The following is a 20353-nucleotide window of genomic DNA, read 5'->3' as shown; positions in this document are numbered from 1 at the left end:
TTGGAGGGGTGAAACAGAGCATACCATTTAAATAAAATGCAACACTACAGAGTAATCTCTTCTTTCTCAGCTTTTTTACTACGATCCATTCTCTTGCTCAGGTCTCTATTCAGGAACACACTCCTCAGCTTCATGAAATCATGGTCATAGCTGAGTGTTTTGGCTCTTAATACAGAATCTCTTTCTTCTCTAACTAGTTTTGTTGGTGTGAAGGGAAGAGCATAAATGAAGTACCTCTTTTCCTCACCATTTCACTAATAATCTAGCTAGCAATCTCATTTTCATACTCTTTAAAAATAAAAGAAAAATTATATAGCATATTTAGCATAATTTTTGTTTCTAACTAGAAATGTTAATTCTTTTCCTTTATCTTTCTTATTTCATGGACTCCTTTCAAGAAGTAGAACACTAAAGTTTTATTTCCAAATGGCCCAGTTGCTCCATGGATGCTCTAGAAAAAAAAAGATCCATTTACTCTAGCCAATTCACATAGATCCATATGAAACAGGAAGTGAAAAATATGTCTGGGTTTTGATTAACAATGAATTTATACTCTGAAATAAACTTGTTTTTCGCATTTTCTCTAATAGCAGTCACCTAAATCAGTAAAAATTTTATCCTTCATCATCTGTTTTTTCTAATCATCTTGACCAGCACTTTGTGCGCTGTTAAAAAGATAATTTGAAGACTGCATCTCATAACCACTCCTTCCTTCTCTTCCACTTTATTTTGATCTCATTTTCTCTATTCCTTGCTTATACCCACATCTTGGGAAAATTAATATAGACTATAACAATGATTCCCCCTGTATTTTTAAGTTACTATGAATAAAGTATCAAGGAAATTACTGTAACTGACCTACAGCTCATCTACTAAAATGAATGAGACATTCAGTAGCTCAAGTGATGTTTCAAGTGTTGTTTCAAGCTATTTGCAAGCTAAAACATAAGGTATGGAATTTGTCTTTTCCCCATAAAATGTCTCATGAGGTTTTATTTTATCACCATAGTACCTGGAGACTTTGTCAATAACAGCTGAAGCATTGGGTAACTGTAGAGAAGTCTGTGAGGTAGAATTTCACAGCTTGGGTTTTTTTTCTTTATATTGTCAATAGATAAAATGCTCTTTTAATTTTATTCCATTCCTATGTGATGACTTTTATTTGTTATAGAAGATAAATAGGAAGCATGTAGTGAGACTTCTCCAAATAATTTCCTATTTAGTTTATTCATATAATCTCATCCTATTATTTTCATCTCAAAATAAATAGAGCTGGTCTTTTAAACCTTTTTATTGTATGGGGAAAACATTCTTTTGTCCAAAGTCTATCCTTTTCCCCTGTGCCACTGGCATTTCTATGGCCTTTGCTGCCTCATCTCTCTTGTTCTCAGCTGTGGCTGCAAAAGCTAACTTCTGCCTGCTAATGAAGGCAGTGCTGCCCTTATTCACCACCTTCCTTCAGAAATTAATATCTGCTTTCACTAATGACAAGATTGTGCTATGTGGGAGACCAGGTAGACTGTTCCTTCCTTTAGGCAGTGTTAGCAGAATTTCTTTATCTTTTCCAAGGTGCTGTTTTAAAGAAATATGAAGGTTACTTAAAACTTCTTTTCTCTTGAGATTATTGGAGAGTCAATTCCAGTGCTTTACTTGCTGTCCTTGTCCCTGTTTTTGCTGCTTTAGATTAACATCATAAGCTGGAAAGATGGAAGAGGATGACAATGGGCAAATTTGCCTTTGATATTGTGCTGTTTTTCATCTTGATACTGCATATCTTTGCTAACCAGCTTCCTACTGGTTTCAGATAGACTGCTTTTTTGAGTAACGTTTCAATCTGAATGCAGATTTATAAGGTATATTCCTAAACAAGAGCCCTTCAAAAAAAAAGTCTGCTTTAAAAAAGCTTCAAGAAATGACTGAAGAGGATTTAAAAATAAATACAGTAATACTTGTCTGCCAAAACACTTTGCTGAAACTGAAAGAGAGTTTTTTAGACTTTGAGCTTGCTGGTCTGTGGGTCATAGCAGAGCTGATCACTGAGAGCAGGGAACCACAGGCCTCTGCAGTCAGGCTGGGTAGAGAAGGATGGTGTTCACTGGAAGCCCAGGACACTGGCTCTGTGAATGTTCACCATCCTTGTTAGCTAAGAAATAACCTTTCCTTAGTGGCTGAGTAAGCTACTGTAATGACTAATGGGATCTGTTATGAAGATACAATAATTACAAAAAATGAAAAGAATTGGAGCTTATGGAGTAGACCTGATGTAACACAGAGGCAGTGCCATTAGTTCAGGGGATATTACTTTGTCTTTCCCACTTGCTCATTTAGTTTTGTTGAACGATGCCATATGATAGGTCTGAAGATTAATGTTGTTCATTTATCTACAGAATACATGTGACATAGATACAAGCAGGGGCCCAGCAACCTACTTATCTCGTGTTCCAGAAGAATCATCTGCGAGTTGGAGGGGCTTCCTGCCTCTGCTCCCTGCATTTTGGTCCATTAATAAAGAGTGCCAGCAAGCTTTGTTCTGACAGTGGGGCTTACAAAGTGGACAGTGCTCACAAGAAACTGATTAAACATCCCACCTTATTTTGCATAATTGCCAAACAGCTGTCTAGTGATAATGACTTTTAACTTATTACCAGCATGGGATATATTCATGCAGTTTTCCTGGAGCTGAAAGATTCCCCATCTAATTGCAATTCACTGAGCCATTCAATGCCCCTAAAGAGAGAGTACTGCTTGGAAAGAAGTCATTAAAAACTTTGAGATTTATTTTGGAGATGGGAGACAAAAATGGCCTTTGGGTCTTTTAGGCACATTTATTCACCTCTGACAGGTTTGGGGTTTTAAAAACATTTTAACTGAATTAGCTGGTGAGTCACTTAGAAGGGGGTGCTCAAACAAATTGAAATATCTGGGAATTAAAAAATTATAGTGGGTGCAGAAGCCATATATGTTTTTAAATTAATAGGATGACTCTGAAGTCTTTACGAGTAACAGTTACTGCTTGGAGGATAATTCTGTTGACTCAAAAAAAAAATGACCCATTTATAGTTAACAGATAATCTTAGCAAAGCAAGAGGGTGTTATTAATTTTAAAGGATTTAAAGCTAGTCTTATGTATGAATTATTATAATTTAATTGTACAAACAGATAAACCATTAGAATTACTAAGTTTTGCTCTTTAAAAAGTGAAGTGATAACTGTGCCTCTGTTAATAAGCATGGCACTTGTTTTTGAGGAAGGAAAAATAAAAGTGAAGCAAGGCAGGGAAACTGGTCTCTGGAGATTTTCTTTCATATGACATCATTTCAGAACTGGCCTGTGCCTGTCTTGACTATTGCTTTAGTTTTTGTTCCAATGAATGCAATGTTTTCTTAAGTGTCAGCTACTATTTTAAGAAAGTGTTTGGCATCTGCCTCCAGAACAAGGGATTTGCCTTAATTCAGTGAAAGGTTTTTGTTCATTTTGCTTTCCTTCCAAAATGATGCAATATGGAGCAAACCCCAAAATTTTTGAATATGTGGGACTTCTATAAATTTTGCACACTGCATTCACTCCTTCTGAGGTGGCAATGTACCCTGAAATGAAAAGTACAGAAACAGCTGAATTTAATTTATATTTTTTCTCTATTTTTTCTCTCTCCATGTACCCAATACCAAACTGTATTGATTGTTGAAGGACCTCCAGTTAAAAATATAAAAAAGAGAGCAAGGGAAAGTCAGAAACCTGAACCCTAGTCATCTGTGTGTCCTGATGTTGAAGTACAGTATCAAGCTGATATAGCCTAAAATAAGGCTGCTTTGTCTTTTTTCAGTTAAAATGCAGAGCACGGTATGTTTTGTATAAAAATCAGTGCACATGGTATGTTATGGAATTTTAATCTCCAAATACTGGTTTACTTGTGCTCTACTTAAAGCATGATTATTAATACTGAAATAGTGCAGAATTTGTAAGATGGCCATTCTTCTGTGTACAGCCTCAGTATGTACTAGTGGAACATGTCCTCTCTCATGCAGGTAGCTAATGCTAATACCATTCCCCTGTTTTAATAATAGAATATGCAGCACAGCCTGGACATTTTGATTCAATGTTGGGTCTTTCTGTAAAGACATCACTTTTTATTAAGCTTTTTTACCTTGCTGCAGGATGTTATGTCATGTCTGTTAACCAGGAACGTTTGAAGCCCCATTTCAGCTGCCTTATACTTTTACATGAATGAATTCTGTATCATGGCTGTCTGCCTCAATTTAGGTTTGCACGAGTCAGAAACTCTGCAGTACTTTGAGGAGGAAAGTGAATGATATTGAGACTCAACTACCAGCTCTACTTGAAGCCAAAATGCTGGCTGTTTCAGGTAAGTTTTAAGTAATGAGAAAGATTAACAGTGTTAAGGAGTGTATTAGAGCAATCATTGACCTCTTCATAACAGGCTTGTTAGGGAAAGTTTTTCATGTGCTTGAGTAGATCCCTTGAAGTCATGACCAGCTTGCAGAACTAAACTATGGCTATGCCATGCCTTGTGTAAGGTACTTCAGGTCCTTCACCACAATTTGGAACTACTGGCAAAGCTGATACTGTCAGGTATACCATTAACATGTAAAACACATGGTATTTTTCCATAGGTGAAATTGATGTATAATCATCAGTAGCTGTTCCAGGACTCCTCAAGTTACATTCTTGGATCTCTCTAGCTAAGTTGTGAATGTATAGCTAAGGTATCATAATTACAAGTCTGGCTTTAAATGACACTTTAAAATGGAATACAATAATTGGCAGCTTCTGCTGTTCAGATCATTAAACAACTAATGTTGGCAGCAAAAGAGCACTTTCATCCTTGGAGCACTCATGCATATTATTTACAACCAGTAAACCACTGAAATGTGATTACAGAGTGTGATACATAACAGACTTACATGCCACTTGCTTGGGATGGCTGCACTGTTCACCAAGGAAAAAAGGCAAATCACAGCCCTTTCTTTTAAGTTGGAAGAGGTGGGTTTTCTAATTCAGCAAATGTTTCAGTAGGTGTCTCTCTGCTAAACACCTGCCTCAGAGAGGAAGCTGAGTATAAGGGAATGTGGAATTGAGTGCAAGTTTCCAGTGTTACACCAAGTAAAGAAAGGCTAAAGGGTTTTTGATACATGTCAAGATGAGATGTAGCTCTCCGTGATTTATCTTTTCAATTATATACAAGAATCTATATTGCACACACAAATGATTTTAAAATGAAACCTTGGGCAGTGTCACATGTTTTGTTTGCCAGAAGTGGATAAAGTCAGGCTTGAGCAAAGTCTTAAAGGAAATTAAAGCCCAGATCCTGTATTGTTGCTGAGCATGCTCAATTTCCTTTCTTCTCATAATACCTTTTTAAAATGGAAATCCTCTTTATTTTTCTCTCAGCCTGTAAGAGGTAAACCAGGCAATTGTCCTTCTCTACCCTTAGACTGTTTAAATGTAGGTGACTTTCTTACTTTCAGAAAAGGGGTTTTATGGCTTGGGAACAAAACAGCCCATAAACTGGACATGCAGTAGCAACTACAGACTACATGTAGGAAGCAGTTGGCCAGAAATGCTGTATCTCAGTCTGACACTTGGAGAGAGTGAATGACAGCTTGAGGATCATTTCCAAGGCATTCATAACAGCATTTTATACTTGTTAGCTCTTGAAAGAGGTTGGTTGTTTCAGGTATGAATTCCAAAGTCAATTTAATCCTGCTCCTTCTATAAACTGTTTTTTTACAATTGTTTGACTGCTTTCTATGCTTTTTAAGAAGTATCAGTGCAATTTCTTTCTGCTGATAAGGACTGCACTGTTTCTTTTTTTATTCTTGCTTCAGCGAATTTTAATGACTGCAAATGGTACAATCTTAATTTTTTACTAAGGCAAAATTCTGCGTGTCATGGTTAAAAATCAAGGATTAAGGATAATTTGGTGACAGTGGATACTGTAATTTCTTTACCTCATTGTAAGATGTAACTGTAAATGTATCTGTAGGATGCAAATACATTTAGTCAATGTGGTGGTACTTGTTTATGTAAAATGCAGAGCTGTACACAGAGGACACAGGGGAGATACAAGAATAAAAAGAAAATTATTTCTCTGAAGGCCTGAAAGTGAAAAAGAAAAAAAAAACATTTGAAAACACCAGAAATAGTCTTAGAGCATGAGGTGAATAAAATCATAAAAGCCAAGATACAGAGTGAGTTGCAGCTAGCTAGCACAGAAGCAAATCAGGAAGAAAAGATAAAAATAGCAGGGGTTATGTTGTTGTCTTTTGTTTTTGTTTTTTTTTTTTAACTTTCTAAGGCAAAGCCAGCGGATAGTGGATAATGGAGAAACATAAATTGCTTTCATTTCTGTATATTCCTGTGGTAGGAGTAAATGAATGACACCTCTTAAGGAAGAAGATTCTAAATACTGGCTAAGATTTAAGCAAGGTACTTTATGTGCATATTCCCTGGTCTCTCAGCCAACAGTGTTAATGGACAGCCTGGGTATACTCAATTACTAGGAGTTGGAAGAATGTTCAATTGGGTAATATGCAATTATTTAAGGACAGTCTTGGACCAGCATGAAGTTCAGAAAGAATTATAGTGTGCATATGCAGTAATAATATAGTTTAGTGGGGTATTTACGTGTTTTCATTTAGTCTGGGAACATCAGGCAGGGTTAAATGTCTGTTACTTCTTATGTAGCAGTTAGATCATTCATTCAGACAGTTTCTTCAGTGGAATTCTAATGGATACTGAGAACAACCGTTTATCTCTATACAGTTGTCACATCATTTTTGATTAAAGTAGCATTTTTCTTGAGGAAGCAGTAAGAGTTAAGTGACTTTGGAACAGTGTCAAAGCAAAAAGGTGACTTTATCCCAAAAGTTTGATTAGATGAACTAAAGAATAGAGTTATTAAGTGAAAATTAACTTTCAGAGCTTGTATGTGGTGGCTTAATGATGTGATGACTTGGAAAGCATGATATATACCTCAGCCTTTAATGGCTATCTTGACAGCTTCAGACAACATTCATTTGCTACATGGACTGTACTTTCTAATACAAATACATTGATTTAAAGTATTGATGTATTTGCACCAAAAATGTAAGAATATAGTTGATATTATTTTTGGAGGAAAACACCATGATAAATGCAATGCAAGCACAAGTTCTATTAGTCTTCTCAATGCAACACCATGGAATTTAAGGCTGTATGATAAATGATACTGTAAAAACATAAGAGACAATACTATGCATATAAATGCTTCTCCCTCTTATTATTTCATCCTGGGAAGAATTATAAAATTAAATTTGCAAGAGAAAAAAGAAAGTTTGTGAATATTTGGATTATTGAAGGCCATAAAATAAATTTCAGTGAGTTTCTTATGGGAAAAATAAAAGAAGCCCATACTTACATGTTCAAGAGGTATTTCTATCAACAGTTACAATTCAGAACCTTTATATCAACAGCTCACTTACATCTGATTGGCCTGTTGGGACAAATAACTAATGGTTAATCCTCTGGAGATGCTAGTCCAGAATTTTTCTCCAGAGATAATTAGAAGGATCCTATATTGTTCCACTTATTAAGTCAGTAGCTTTAGGTAATTATAGGTAACAAGTACTCCTGATGTCATGAAATGTTACTGTTGATATGCACATTTGTAAATTCTCATCAATGAACTATTATAGTTTAGCATCTCGTAGATATTTATTTAATTATTAAAAAGCCACTTTAATGTCAATGCTTAGAAACCTGCATGTGATTTTTCCAACAGCTGCTTCTTACAGTGGGTCTTAACACGCTCATAAAATTTTGTAGTCAGTTATGGGAAGAACGTGACAGTACCTGGTACTCTGTTCTTTCTCTCAGTATCATGTTACTGTTTAGCACAAAACTTTTCTAGGGAATAAATTTCAGATTAAATAATTTGACGCTGGTAAGAAAATTCAAATGAGATGATGTTTAAGCAAGTGTGAACATAACTGTAGAAATACTGTTGAAACTTATTTTCATACTTTGAGCTGTTTTGTACAAGAGGAAATGATAAGAAATGGTGTGTTTCTGTTGTTTCCTTAGTGAGAAAATAATTTGGGAATAGGAGGGAAGATGCAAACTAAAATGAATTATTAGTCCTCTTTCATCTCTTTCCTATATTTGAATAAAAGAGGTTTATGGAGGTGCATTTTACAATGTTTTCATGAACTCTTTGAGAACTTTTTCCCTCTTAAGAATGCATATTAGCATGGGACTAGATAGCCAGAAAGTGAATTAATGGGAAGGTAAGGAGACATGAATGAAATAGTGTTTATTATGTAGTTATCCATGAGATGCATGTCGTTAACTTTCTGTTTTTGAAAATACAGACCCAAACACAGAAGTTAGAGTGAGGTGACTTGAAGACTGAAAATCTTGAAATTGTCTATACCAGTAAGAGACCATGTGTCATGGTCCTATAAATATCATTACCTCTATTTCATTAAGTAGTGGCAAGTGGGAGCTGCTTGGGAATGATGTTGTGGGATGATTTCCAGCAGTTCAATAAGTTTTTTCCCTTATGTCAATGTAAAAGCATAGTTTTATAAATAACATGAGATAAATACAAGATAGCATATTTCACAAAGCTTAATTTTAGGGCTGTTGCCTCTTTGGCTGCTGTTTGGTGCTCATTTAGGGCAAATTCTGCATGGATCCAACTGCAACAAAAAGAGCCCCCAGCTTTCCACATTTGGTGCTAAGTATTCCTGTTGGGAATGAGTGTGTTAGAGAGGGGGCAGAGCCATCAGGCTGGAAGGTGCCAGTGCAGACAGAAGGACATTTTCAGCCATCCGTCTGTGGTTTATGTTAATGTGGATGCCTCGTTTTCATGCTCCTGCTGTCGTCTGTCATTTCATTCAGAAATATGAGTGGACACATAGTTCTTGGTATGATGTTGAGTTCTTCCCCAGATGTGCCACATGCAGCTCTTAATTTCTCTTTCACTGGAAGGTAGTGGTATTCCTGGTTTCTTCAGCTTTTCTGTTTCTGAGAACTGAGGTAATGGTTGAGGTAATGGTTGCAGAACTCGCCTAGCCTTAGAGGCAAAAATAGTAATGCTTCTTTGTGCCTTCTCATGAAGGCTCAGTTTTTTGATGAATTGGAATCCAAAAGAGGGCTGCATCTTGTCAGATGATCTATCTGGTTCCACAATTTCCTATTCCTGATTGCAGCAGCAGCCTGGGTTGATGGATTAGAGGCATATTCAGATTAATTCTACTTCATGACTGCGGTGTCTGGTTCCAGCATTCAATGCTGTGTATGGTCATGTCTTCCCACAACACTCACTTTATACTCCATGAAATAAAATTTGCTACCATGTATTGGTGTACTTTTTGGCACACCTGTTAACTCATTTGAAAAATAGTGCTAGTGAGTCCCCCAAACCAACTCTCACGTGGTCCCTCAGTCCTCAGACAGCTCTGTGTTGTGGTTTGTCCCCAGCCAGAAGTAAAGTACTATGTGGACATTCTCTGTGCTCACAGTGGGGGAGGAGAATTGGAAAAAAAAGAAAAAAGTAAAACTTGTGGGTGAGATAAGAATAGTTTAATAACTGAAGCAAAATAAAATATAATAATACTAATGATAAAAATAACAATAATAAATGGTAATGAAAAGGAGAGTGAGAGAAGCATAAAGTCCAAGAAAGGCAAGTGATGCACAATACCTATAAAGTGATGCTTACCACCCACAGACCAGTGCCCAGCCCATTTCCAGGCAGCTAATGGTCCCTCCCAGCCAACTCCCCACAGCTGATTTGCTGAGTATGATGTTCTGTGGTATGGAATATGCCTTTGTCCAGTTTGGATCAGCTGTCCTGGCCGTGCTCCCTCCCAGCTCCTGGTGTACTTGCTCACAGAGCATGGGAAACTGAGATTGTCTTGATTTTAGGCTAATAACCACTCAGCAACCACTAAAAACATCAATGTGTTATCAACATTATTCTCTGCCTAAATCCAAAACACAGCACTGTACCAGCCACTAAGAAGAAAATTAACTCTATCCCAGCTGAAACCAGGACATTATGCTTTTTGTCTTTTTAATCTCATTTTCAAGTCAGACTGCTGGATATTACTGGCTTTCAGTGCACTTCAAGGGTAATTCATTGTAGCTGAAGTTCCAGCATGATATGTGACCAGACAGCAGAAAATCTTTTCTTCTGTTGGAGAAGTCAGTCATGAAAAAAATTTACTCTCTTTCACTCCTCTTACCTAAGCAGCTGTCCCTGGAGCAGGAGAGAAGGTCAAGTTATCTCTTTGGCGGGTGCTTTTCTGTGGTTTTGTGCTCAAAGGAGACATGTTGGATGGGAGAACTGTGAAGAGAAGGTGCTATCACCCTGTAGAGAGGTTGTGCTGTGGTCTGGAGTGCATGAGAGAAAACACTTATGGAAGGGGACAGTGATGTCTCTCTCTCTCCATTGTTACTACTGATTTGAAGTATTATTATTTTGGGGTTTATTTATTTGTGCACCCCACCGCCCCCTCATTTTTTTTTTTTTTTAATTATTCCTGAGTTGTTCCATGGTGACAGATTCAGTCCAGGTACAAGAGGCACTCTGTGACTGAGAATTGCTCATCCAAATGTATGTCTGTGGGGTCTCTCACCTTCTAGCTGATATTTACCTTTCAGAATCATATCAATCATGTAGTTGTGTTATGCTTCATAAAAGCATTGACATGTGTTATTGCTTAAAAACAATAATTGCAATTCAAATGTGATTTCTGTAAAATGTTTCAGGAGTTGGTAGACTGTCCCTCATTTGCAGTTTATTTTTTCAAAGGTGCAAACACACTGGCAGTCCTTCCAGAATCTTACATTTCTGTCATGTCCTTAGCTTTTCCCCTTTCCTTTGTGTGTAGGTGAATGATATTTATTTTCTTCCATTTCTTTTGTGGTGTTGAAATCACTTTGTATCCTCATTAATCACAGGGTGGAAGATTTTCAGCCTTGAATTCCAGTACCATTGATAAATACCATGGTGGCGAATGCCTTGAGCTAAAATGCAAATTTTCACTTATTAATTATTAAAGGTAGTGCTGTAAGTATATGAAGAATTAATTTGTAGATAATGATAAAGAATGACCAGTCTATTCCTTGTTACATTTAGGCTAGTGTCAAATAGATATGCTTTATTATTAATGAAAAAAATTACTCTTTTGTTTGTACTACAGTGAATATATTTTCAGTGGGGCTTAGACTTCTCTCTCTGCTTCAAGTATAAATAATGGTAACTATGAATGTATATAACTTCTGCCATAAATTTGAGAAAAATTGTGAGTAAAAAATTTGTGGACCCTTAACTTTGTTTTATATTTTGAAGTGGGAAATATTTAATAAAGTTTAATCAATAACATATTTCTTGTTTTTTTTTTTTTTTTGTAAAATCACACAGATTTCAAGCTGTATTTTTAATCAATTTGTTGTTGGCAAATGGTATCAAAATGATAATATTTTACTTCATGACTACTAAATGGGCAACAATCTGCCCAATACAGTAAAAATACAACGAGTTGTTATAATGGGCATGAGTTTGTGGTTAAATCTATAGAAAATATATTGATGTGCAGAGTACTATTTAGCTGTAACCATACAAGTAAAATTTTAAGAATAGAGGAAATAAGGGAAACATACTAATATTTACACTAAGTAAAAGCAATTCTATAGCTACTTTCTGCCTGGAGATTTAAAAAAAAAAATTACTATTTTTCCTGTGTGGGTTGTTGTGTTCGATTTGGCTGGTATTTTTGGCATTCACATCAAGCTGCTGGAGCTTACCTGATGTCACTTTCTGTCGAGGATGAAGGATGCATGGGAGGAGAGACCCCCAGAGGGCAAGATTAAGGAGGAAGATTTAACTTCTTTTGTTGCTGTCTTTTGAGATAATGGTAATGTTCAGTGCCTCAAAGTGAAGTGTACATGCTCAGTTCCTTATGATAGTGCACTGCAAGCACATTACCTGTTCAGAGCACTGGGTACTGCAAGTTTCTTGCCCCAGTTTTCACCCAGTGTGTTTATATGGACATGGATGCAGTGGCTAAAATTGCACATCCGTAGCAAGCATCACTGTGAAACACAAAGAAAGATGGGAAAAGTGGCATCTTGCTCTTCAGTCACCTTCACAGAATCTCTGTCCCATGTCCTGGCTTAGACCAGAATCTCAGCTTTGGTCTTAGAGTGTTAATTCCTTAGCTTTGTTTTCTCTGTATGTATTTTCTGAGCAAGCAGTGCTATTGGCTGCATGGTTTTTGAGTTTCCTGGGAAGAGTTAGACTGACTTAACTAACATCAGCCAACCAGAAGCCTCTCACTGGTATGGCTGTGTAAAACATAGCTCCCAGTGGCTGACAAAGTAACAGCTACTGTGTTCACTTAGGCAAACTAATTATTAAATTACCAAAAAGAGGATTTTTAATATTTTGAGAGCATTAGCAGAATAAAATATCTTGACATATGTCTTCAGAATGTTTGTATGGCATCCAATACAAAACCACAACAAAAAACCAGCCCAGAAGGGCATGTTTTTCAGTGCTAGCAGCTATGCATTATATATTAATTTTTTAATCAACCTTCTTGTGGCATGTAGAAAGCAGTAACTTTGGTTACTGGGACTAAGGTCAGAGCTCGCTGATAATGGTACTTGTGATGCCTGAGTATTTATATGTTCTTCTGAATTTTCACTGCAGACTTGCAGACATTTTTGCTGTCCTGGGAAGCTGCAGCGGGTAGGGTGTCTTTTGCTTTTGGGTTTGTATCTGGTGCCATTTCCTTATAGCCTCAGTTTCAATATAAACTTCTCCTCTGGGAATTCAGATCCATTCAGTATATATAAAACTTGCATATGCAATATCATACCTTTTTCCTTGCTGTCCTCTGAAATGTAACAGCAGGCTCCAGATTCTAATGAAGATTTTCTCACCTTCATGTTTTATTAAGGCTCCTGTGCTTTGATGCTTGGGATGAGTTCAGGTGGATAAAGGTGGCCTCAAGTCTTGTTACCTTAGAAGCATCTGAATATTTGCCATTTTGTCAGTGATTCTGTCTTGCTTATTTTGCTGCTTTGTTTTGCCCATTTGGAAACATGACAAATTAGGGTAATAACATTTGTGCTGTTGTTTCCCAGTAAAGCTCTGGTAAGCCGTATGATCCTACAATTTGTAAAGCATGTTTATAGTTATTTATTTGTAATTGTAAGACAGAAGTGGCAAATGGGGTTTTAACTGGGAATTAGAAATGAAGGACTTTTGGCCTGTTAAAAAGAAACAAGAAAATGTCACCTTTAAATGAGGAAGATGTTGAATGAAACTATCATAGCCTTGGGACTAAAGAAACCACCAAAAAACCAAATGCTTAGCAATGTTCAGTCTTCAAACCTGACTTATTTGATGAAGTATTTTCCAAAATTTTGGTAAGTGCAAAACTCCCTTTGGCACACCTACCCTCATAGAGACACTTGAGTTTGCAACAGTGCCTTTGCTCCAGGAGAGTGGCTGTAGGTGTTTGGTGGAAGTGCTCCTATTCTCTCTGACGTTCTGGAGGAATGGAACCTCTCCTGGCAGCTGCTGGTGGTGGTTTGCCATCTTCTGACCAGTGTGAACACTTGCATCCTGTTCTTGCTTCCTTGCCTTGAAGAAACTGAACAGCAGCCAAACTGTTTCCTTTTAAGGCTTTGTGACCAACACTTTGATCCAGGTCAAAAAGGTGTAGTGCCATAATTCAGGATATTCTGATGTGGATTTGGTTGTTTGAATTGTATGTTAATATTTGAAAATAAACTTTTCTATTGATCTGTTGTGTCTAAGCAACATATTGCTTATGTTAATATTTGCTTCAAGGCTAAATCTTCCAAGTGCCTTTACTTACTAAATACCTTCACTTATTAGATCATATCACCAAATTTTTTGCTAATTTAAGATGATATCACAGCTTAAGCCTTATGCTAAAGATCTTCTTTGTTTTATTGGGCAATTCTATATGGAAATTATTTTTATCAAGAATTCTTTAGACTGAAGTGTGATGGTGGGGTTTGTCTTTTTTGTGTGTATATTTTGGTTTGGTTTTTTTCCCTCCAGCCAAATATCTCAATCATTAAAATGATTCTAGTACAGTTATGTTTATGTAGCATTGTTACTCTACTGCTATTTAAAGTAATTTAATGGCTGAATATCTCACTGTCCTTTTCTATTTATTACAAAAGACTTCTTTGCAAAGTAAGGAAACATTCCTCTCCAGCTGCTTATAAAAGTGGTTTTCAGAACAGTTAAGTGGATAAATGTTACTAGGCTGCACTCTAAACCACTTGGGTGTTGAACTTTTTACTCTGCATCCCTGTCCAAAGGAAGCAGACGTTTAAAAAAATTCCATAACAGTGTGAGCTGGTACTGCCAAGACGTTCTGCCTGTGACGTTTCATTCTTCAGGGAGAGCCCGAAGTGGAGAGTTGTGACTTCTGAATGTGTTCTCTGAGAAGAATATCTCCCCATGGTCTTTTCTTGAGGTGCAGGCTGTTTAAGAAATGCAATGTGTCATTCATAAACAACCTTCTGGTGCTTGTTACAAAAACCAGCACAGGGCTGCTTTGTTCAGGGAGGAAAGACTTCAGGGTCCAGCAGGTGGACAGCCTCTATTTCAAATGTACTGTGCGTTGAGGGGTCCTCCAAAAAAAGAAAATGGTCTGATAGATCACGCTGCAACAATCATTGAATTACAGTGTGACATTATTTGAAGTGCAAACCCTTTGGAACAGGTTTCCTGAAAAAATGTAAATTGTATCAATAATTAAAGAAAAATACCATTTCTGTGTGTGCAAGGTTAAATCAGTTACAATTATTATTCTTGTAATATTAATGATATGGATGCTTGCAAAGCAGTTTTTCTTTTTTCCCCTTTGAGTATAATTGCCTAATTTCCCAGGATTGCTGTGTAAGCTACTGATGTTGCAAGTCTCATTGTCTTTTTCCTCTTTCTTCCCCTGCCCCCCACAAAACATGCAGGAAGTAATTTTGGCACTGCGAAGGATCTTGCAGAAGAAATAAGATCATTAACATCTGAGAAAGAGGGACTGGAAGGACTTCTCAATGAACTGTTGGTTCTGAGTGCCAGAAATACAAGAAAATTAGAGAGAATTAAAGATGATTACACCAGACTGAAACAAGAACTTGAACAAGGAGAGACTGCCTTTGGTGAGTAGTTTAGAGATTGTTACAGCTTTTTGCTCAGATCTGATCTCCTGGAGATGTGCTGGGTTTGATGAATCATTCTGCATTTCACAAAACATACTGGTTGCTCTGAGGAAAGTCTGGCAATGACCTAGAGAAGCAGTATGTTAAATATTCTCTCATCCTTCCTCTGGTGTTGGGGGAGGCCGTGAGGAACAAGGGATACCCCAGCAATACACCTCTTTTTGAAATCTGTCTTAGCCCAGTTCTCAAAACCTTTATTTTCTAAGCCCGTTTTTATCACAGATTTGATGGTACTGTGCTTGTGTTCCCATACAGAGGAACACGCAGTCCTTATGCAGAAGCAGTGGATGTGTCTGGTTGTGACAATAGGAACATTTTTTGTATATAAAACCAAATGTTTAGTACATACGTATATAGCACATTTGGTGGTGGCTCTGAATGTATGAGGTGCAAGAGATTCCTGATTCTGAAAGCAAGAGTTTTCATAGTAAATTTGTGTTTGAAGGGGAGTTTAAACAACTTGCCAAGTCCTGCTCTCACACAACTATGAGCAGTGTGCTTGGGTTGTAGTGTTGTGGTGGAATTGGGGAGGTTGTCTCCAATTACTGGGAAAGCTACTGACAAATTATCAAATAGCAAAGTCATTCCTAGACTTGACTTACTCTCTTACCTGCTGTACTCACTCCTGAAGTTGAAGCAGATAAAATGGCCTTGCTGCTTGCTTAAATGAAAAGGCTTAGTGATATTTGATTGACTACAAATGTACAGTTACTCTAATTATCTCTAAACTAAATACAATTCTGAGAGCTACTTTAAAGCTTTAGGATTTTGAAATGTCTTTCCTTTTTCAGGATCTTATGAGCAGTAGGTTGGGTGGAGACAGGAAGGTGCCTTTGTTTTAGAAGCATATGAATTTTCTTCATAGGCAAGTGGATAAGCAGAGCTGTCTTAGAAACAAAAAGATTTGTAGGCAGCTTGATACATCTAAGACAATGTTTTAAAAATGCAAAGAATAATATATATACACACACACTTCTAGATAAGAACTTGCATTTCTAGAATATAAATCAAATTTTAAAAAATGGTTCCTCAAATTTAGTGCATTGTGATACAAACCCAGAAATGCACATCAGGCAATGCTTCTTCTTTCCTTGGATTTTCAAGAGAGTTGAAAAGATTCTGACCTTCTAATCAGCCCATTTTGTTTCTCTTTTATTTTAGGACAATAAACTTCCTATAATATACATGTACATTCTTATTTGTGTTTCAATTTAGCAGGGTTTTAAATCAAGTCTGTGCAAGATGCTTGCTGAAGCAACAGAAATGTTATAAGTTCATAGACTCTTCCCTTTTGCATTTATACACCTGAAAGGAGATACCTTCTTTACCTGACCTCTAGTGTACCACAGTTTGTGACAATAAATTTCAAAATACTGGGTAGATTCAAAATATTTTGAATACTTCAAAAGTATACAAAGTATTCTGTAGATTTTCCTTTAATTTACTGCAATTCTGTAGGCATAAGGAGAAATTTATCCTTGTGTTAAAATAAAATACCGTCAAGCAGATGCTAGTCATAGATACATAAATTGAAACCTGACATCTTCCCTCTTTGTCCTCCCTGCCTCCTTTACATGTGATCAACCTTATTTTCTCCTTTAAAAAATGAAAATATTTGAGAACACTGGCATGAGTTTGATATCAACACATTTAATTGAATGTAAGCTTCCAGATACTCTCTGGAAAACAGTATGCAGATGGTGTCTTGAGGAAAAGAGGCCACCTTTGTGGAACAGTGTTCTTTTGCACAGCACTTGTACGTTTAGAGAGTAAAGCATAAAGAATTGGAATACAATTTTCTTGCCGTTTGGTTTTGCTGTTGTTTGAAAGAACTGGAGATAATTGTGTTGGCTTTTTCTGCACTGTGAAAGGTGTGATTTGAGTTAGGGTAGCTGACCTGACTTACATCACAGCCTTAGGCCTGGTCTTTTATTTATGCCAATAAAATCTGTGTTGCTGCAGAGAAAGGCAGTTCTGCCTTTTTTTCTGTGTTCCTGCCCAACCCGTGCACTAGGTTAGGGTTTGGTCCTATACATGTCTATTTCTGTGTCATCTGGCACTTGAATTGTTGTTTTGTGCCTGTGAGCTTCTTGAAAACTTAGATTATTTTTTTTCTGAACATAATACTCTTTTGTATAGAGAAATTAGACAAAAAAAATTAAATGCTAAAATATGTGTGTATGTTTGTCTTGTGTATAAATTGGTCACCTATTTTTTATTTCATTAATAATTGTTGATTTCTCACAGTAATGCAGATATAAGGAAGCAGACGTCAAGGGAAGAGACTTAATCACACAATAATCAGAGCTGGAATTTTAAATAGGACACATCATTAGCATGTTAATGAATTTTCTCACTCTGTGCCAGCTGCCCAAGTATAAAAGATATTGCAGATGTAGTGCAAAAATCAGGCTTGGCTTACTGCACTGAGAGCTGTCAGTGCTCTCTATGAAGGAAAATTGACAAAAAATCCTTTCGTATTTTTAGAGATGCTAAAAAATATGCTTTTCATGTTGGATAATAGAAGCATTGACAAGTAATGCTACGTATTAGCATTTTAGGATGAATAGTACTAACTTGCCCTTTAGACATTGACTTTCTTCTGAGGCCATCAAAACACTGCTATAAAAGTGATCAACTTGTATTGCCATTTTACAGATAGGAAATCCAGAGACTTAGAGGTCATGTAATTTTACCTGAAATGGTGGTGAAAGTTTCCTAGCTGATGGTCTAGCATTAATCCTGATTTAATCAATCTCTTGCAATAAACATGTGAAACCAAGTGGTGCTGTTGATTCTGTGTGAGCTTTATATTCTTCTGGACCACAGCAGAAGACGTGACGGTTCTGGGGAAATCGCTGAAGGTCTTGTGCTTGATCACTGAGCAGACCTGTCTTATAAAGTCAGAAGGTTCTGTTATGGCAAAGAAGAGAACTGCTTTTACAGCCCAAAACAACCAAACTTGTGTTCCAGACAAGTGAAGCTTAATTACTTGCCTGTCTGCCAAACTGTTGGATTGTGCTTATAAATTTCAGCTTGGGTTGATTGGCATTTGTAAACCAGGGCTGGAAATGAAACCTACCCTCTTGTTGTGGTTTCCTCATCACCATTTTTGATGGGCAAGTTTTCCTGTCTCGTCTGTTGAGTTCTTTTTCTGGCTGCTCTCAGCCTTTTTCTGCCCCTATTACACTTTTGGGAAAGTACCTCCTGTAAGTAATGTGTGTACACACACAGCTAGGGGACACCGTGCTTCCCGAGCTAATTGCTAAGTTGTGCTTGCCAAGTCATGGTAAGTAGAATTTCTATAATGCATTAATTTCTAGAGGAAATATAAAATAAAGGCTTTCATGCACATGAAAATAGCTTTTAAACTCTTTTAAAAAACACCAAAACACAAACTACTGTTTGAAGGCTGATATTTCATACTCTCTGCTCAACTCTTGTTTCCATCCATGACTTTTATTGTCTTAGAAATTGCTAGTGTAAGTCCTAAAGCTCTTAGCAGTCTGCTTGTACAGTAAAGCTTTCTGGAATTGTACAGATACATTTATTAAACAACAAACTAGATGTAGCAGAGGGGTTTCTGGGGAAGCTGGAAATTTCTATCACACTCAGTTTTACTTTCTTTTGTTCAATACACACACTCTGCATGCTTGCACAGAATATCTCGCAGTGTTTTGTCCTTTTAACAGAAGAAAAACCTATTGGAGTTCATTTTTTTTAAATCTGCTTTTTAAAAAATAAAATAAACCCCAATGTTTTGGCTTTAGAATTCTAATTAGGAATAAATGTGTTCAGAATGTACTTCAAAGAATAATAAAAATTCTGCTGTTTTTATAGTCATTGTTCCAAAAGGTGAACATTTGACTGTTGTGAAGGATGCAATTAATTAGTCTAAAACTTAATACTGTGTGGACAGCAAGAACAACTAGTGGTGCTGCTTAATGTAATACTCGCTATTGTATACTGAAATATTTATGAAAAGAAGGTTCTGTGCTTCATATACAATTGTACAGGATGTGATTTATCACTGTGTTAATGACCATTTGGTACAAAGCAGTTTTATTCTATTTCAAAGACATTTTTATTCTGGTAGATGCAACACAAAGTCTTACAATACAAACACATGCAGTGTACTTTTCACTGGGAAACCTGGTTTTGTTTGTTTAAATGCTTGTTTTTAATGATAGCTGTAATACAAATGCTTCTCTATTTTTCTCTGTAAGTGGTCTTTGCAATACTATTTGAAGATGTCTAAAGATTATTAATAATTTTACACCATTTTATATTGTTGCAAAAAATACCAACCAAGTATGACATAAACCCATGTGCCTATGACATAACCAGAATTATTCCATGTTTTGCTGACTGATTTTTCAGGTGGTGGTTTTAATGCTAGTTTTTCTTCACCAAATGGGCTTTCCATATTGTTTCTATAGTTCATCCTCCATGTGAGCGATTATCTGATTCTAAACTAAGGAGCTGAACCTTTTGATTGCTTCTGTTTAAATAAATCATTAAAGGAAAACCCACATAGTGTGTAACAGATGGGGTTCCATGAGGAAGAAGAAGCTGCTCCGAGTCTCTTTGTATCTCTACTTCTGGGCGAGGTCGTTAAGTTCTGCTTGTCACACCTTTATGAAATGCTTGTTGTCATTAAAGTGAGTGGTTCAATTGAATGGCTTATTGCTTATGTCTGTGGCTGTCTCTGCTCAGACAGTGATCCTGCAGAATTTAGCCAGTAGTTCCTCTGTTTAGCTTTCACAGAAGGTGTAAAACCCTTGGTGGTGATGCAGGGATGGACTGGCAGTGCAGCTGGTAGCATCCTTTACTCTGAGCTGATGCTCAGTTGATGCTCCAGAGTAGCACTTGGCAGCCTTCTGTTGGGCAGCATGGAAAAGTCATGTTCACATAGAAAACCAAAAGGATAAAACAACAGCAACAACAAAACCCCCAAGAAGCTCAGCCTTGCAGAGCTCCTTTTGTGTTGTCTTGGGCAAATACAGCATGAGTAGCTACCCTCTCTGCTCATTAATATTCTCTCTGCTGTTTCATTTGAAAAATTGGTGTCCATTTG

The 20353-nt window shown here is 36.8% G+C and overlaps 1 protein-coding gene across 1 annotated transcript in view; it reads left to right on the top strand.

Annotated features, from left to right (window-relative positions):
* Positions 1–20353, top strand: part of DISC1 (DISC1 scaffold protein) — a 132965-nt gene that overhangs the window by 22518 nt on the left and 90094 nt on the right. The window contains 2 exon segments of the mRNA XM_041485507.1: positions 4261–4363; positions 15028–15216. Of these exon segments, the coding sequence (XP_041341441.1) occupies positions 4261–4363; positions 15028–15216 (292 nt within the window).

The sequence above is a fragment of the Pyrgilauda ruficollis genome, unplaced genomic scaffold (assembly GCF_017590135.1).
Source record: "Pyrgilauda ruficollis isolate IOZ18807 unplaced genomic scaffold, ASM1759013v1 scaffold70, whole genome shotgun sequence".
Classification (NCBI taxonomy): domain Eukaryota; kingdom Metazoa; phylum Chordata; class Aves; order Passeriformes; family Passeridae; genus Pyrgilauda; species Pyrgilauda ruficollis.
This window is presented reverse-complemented; position numbering and strand designations above follow the sequence as displayed.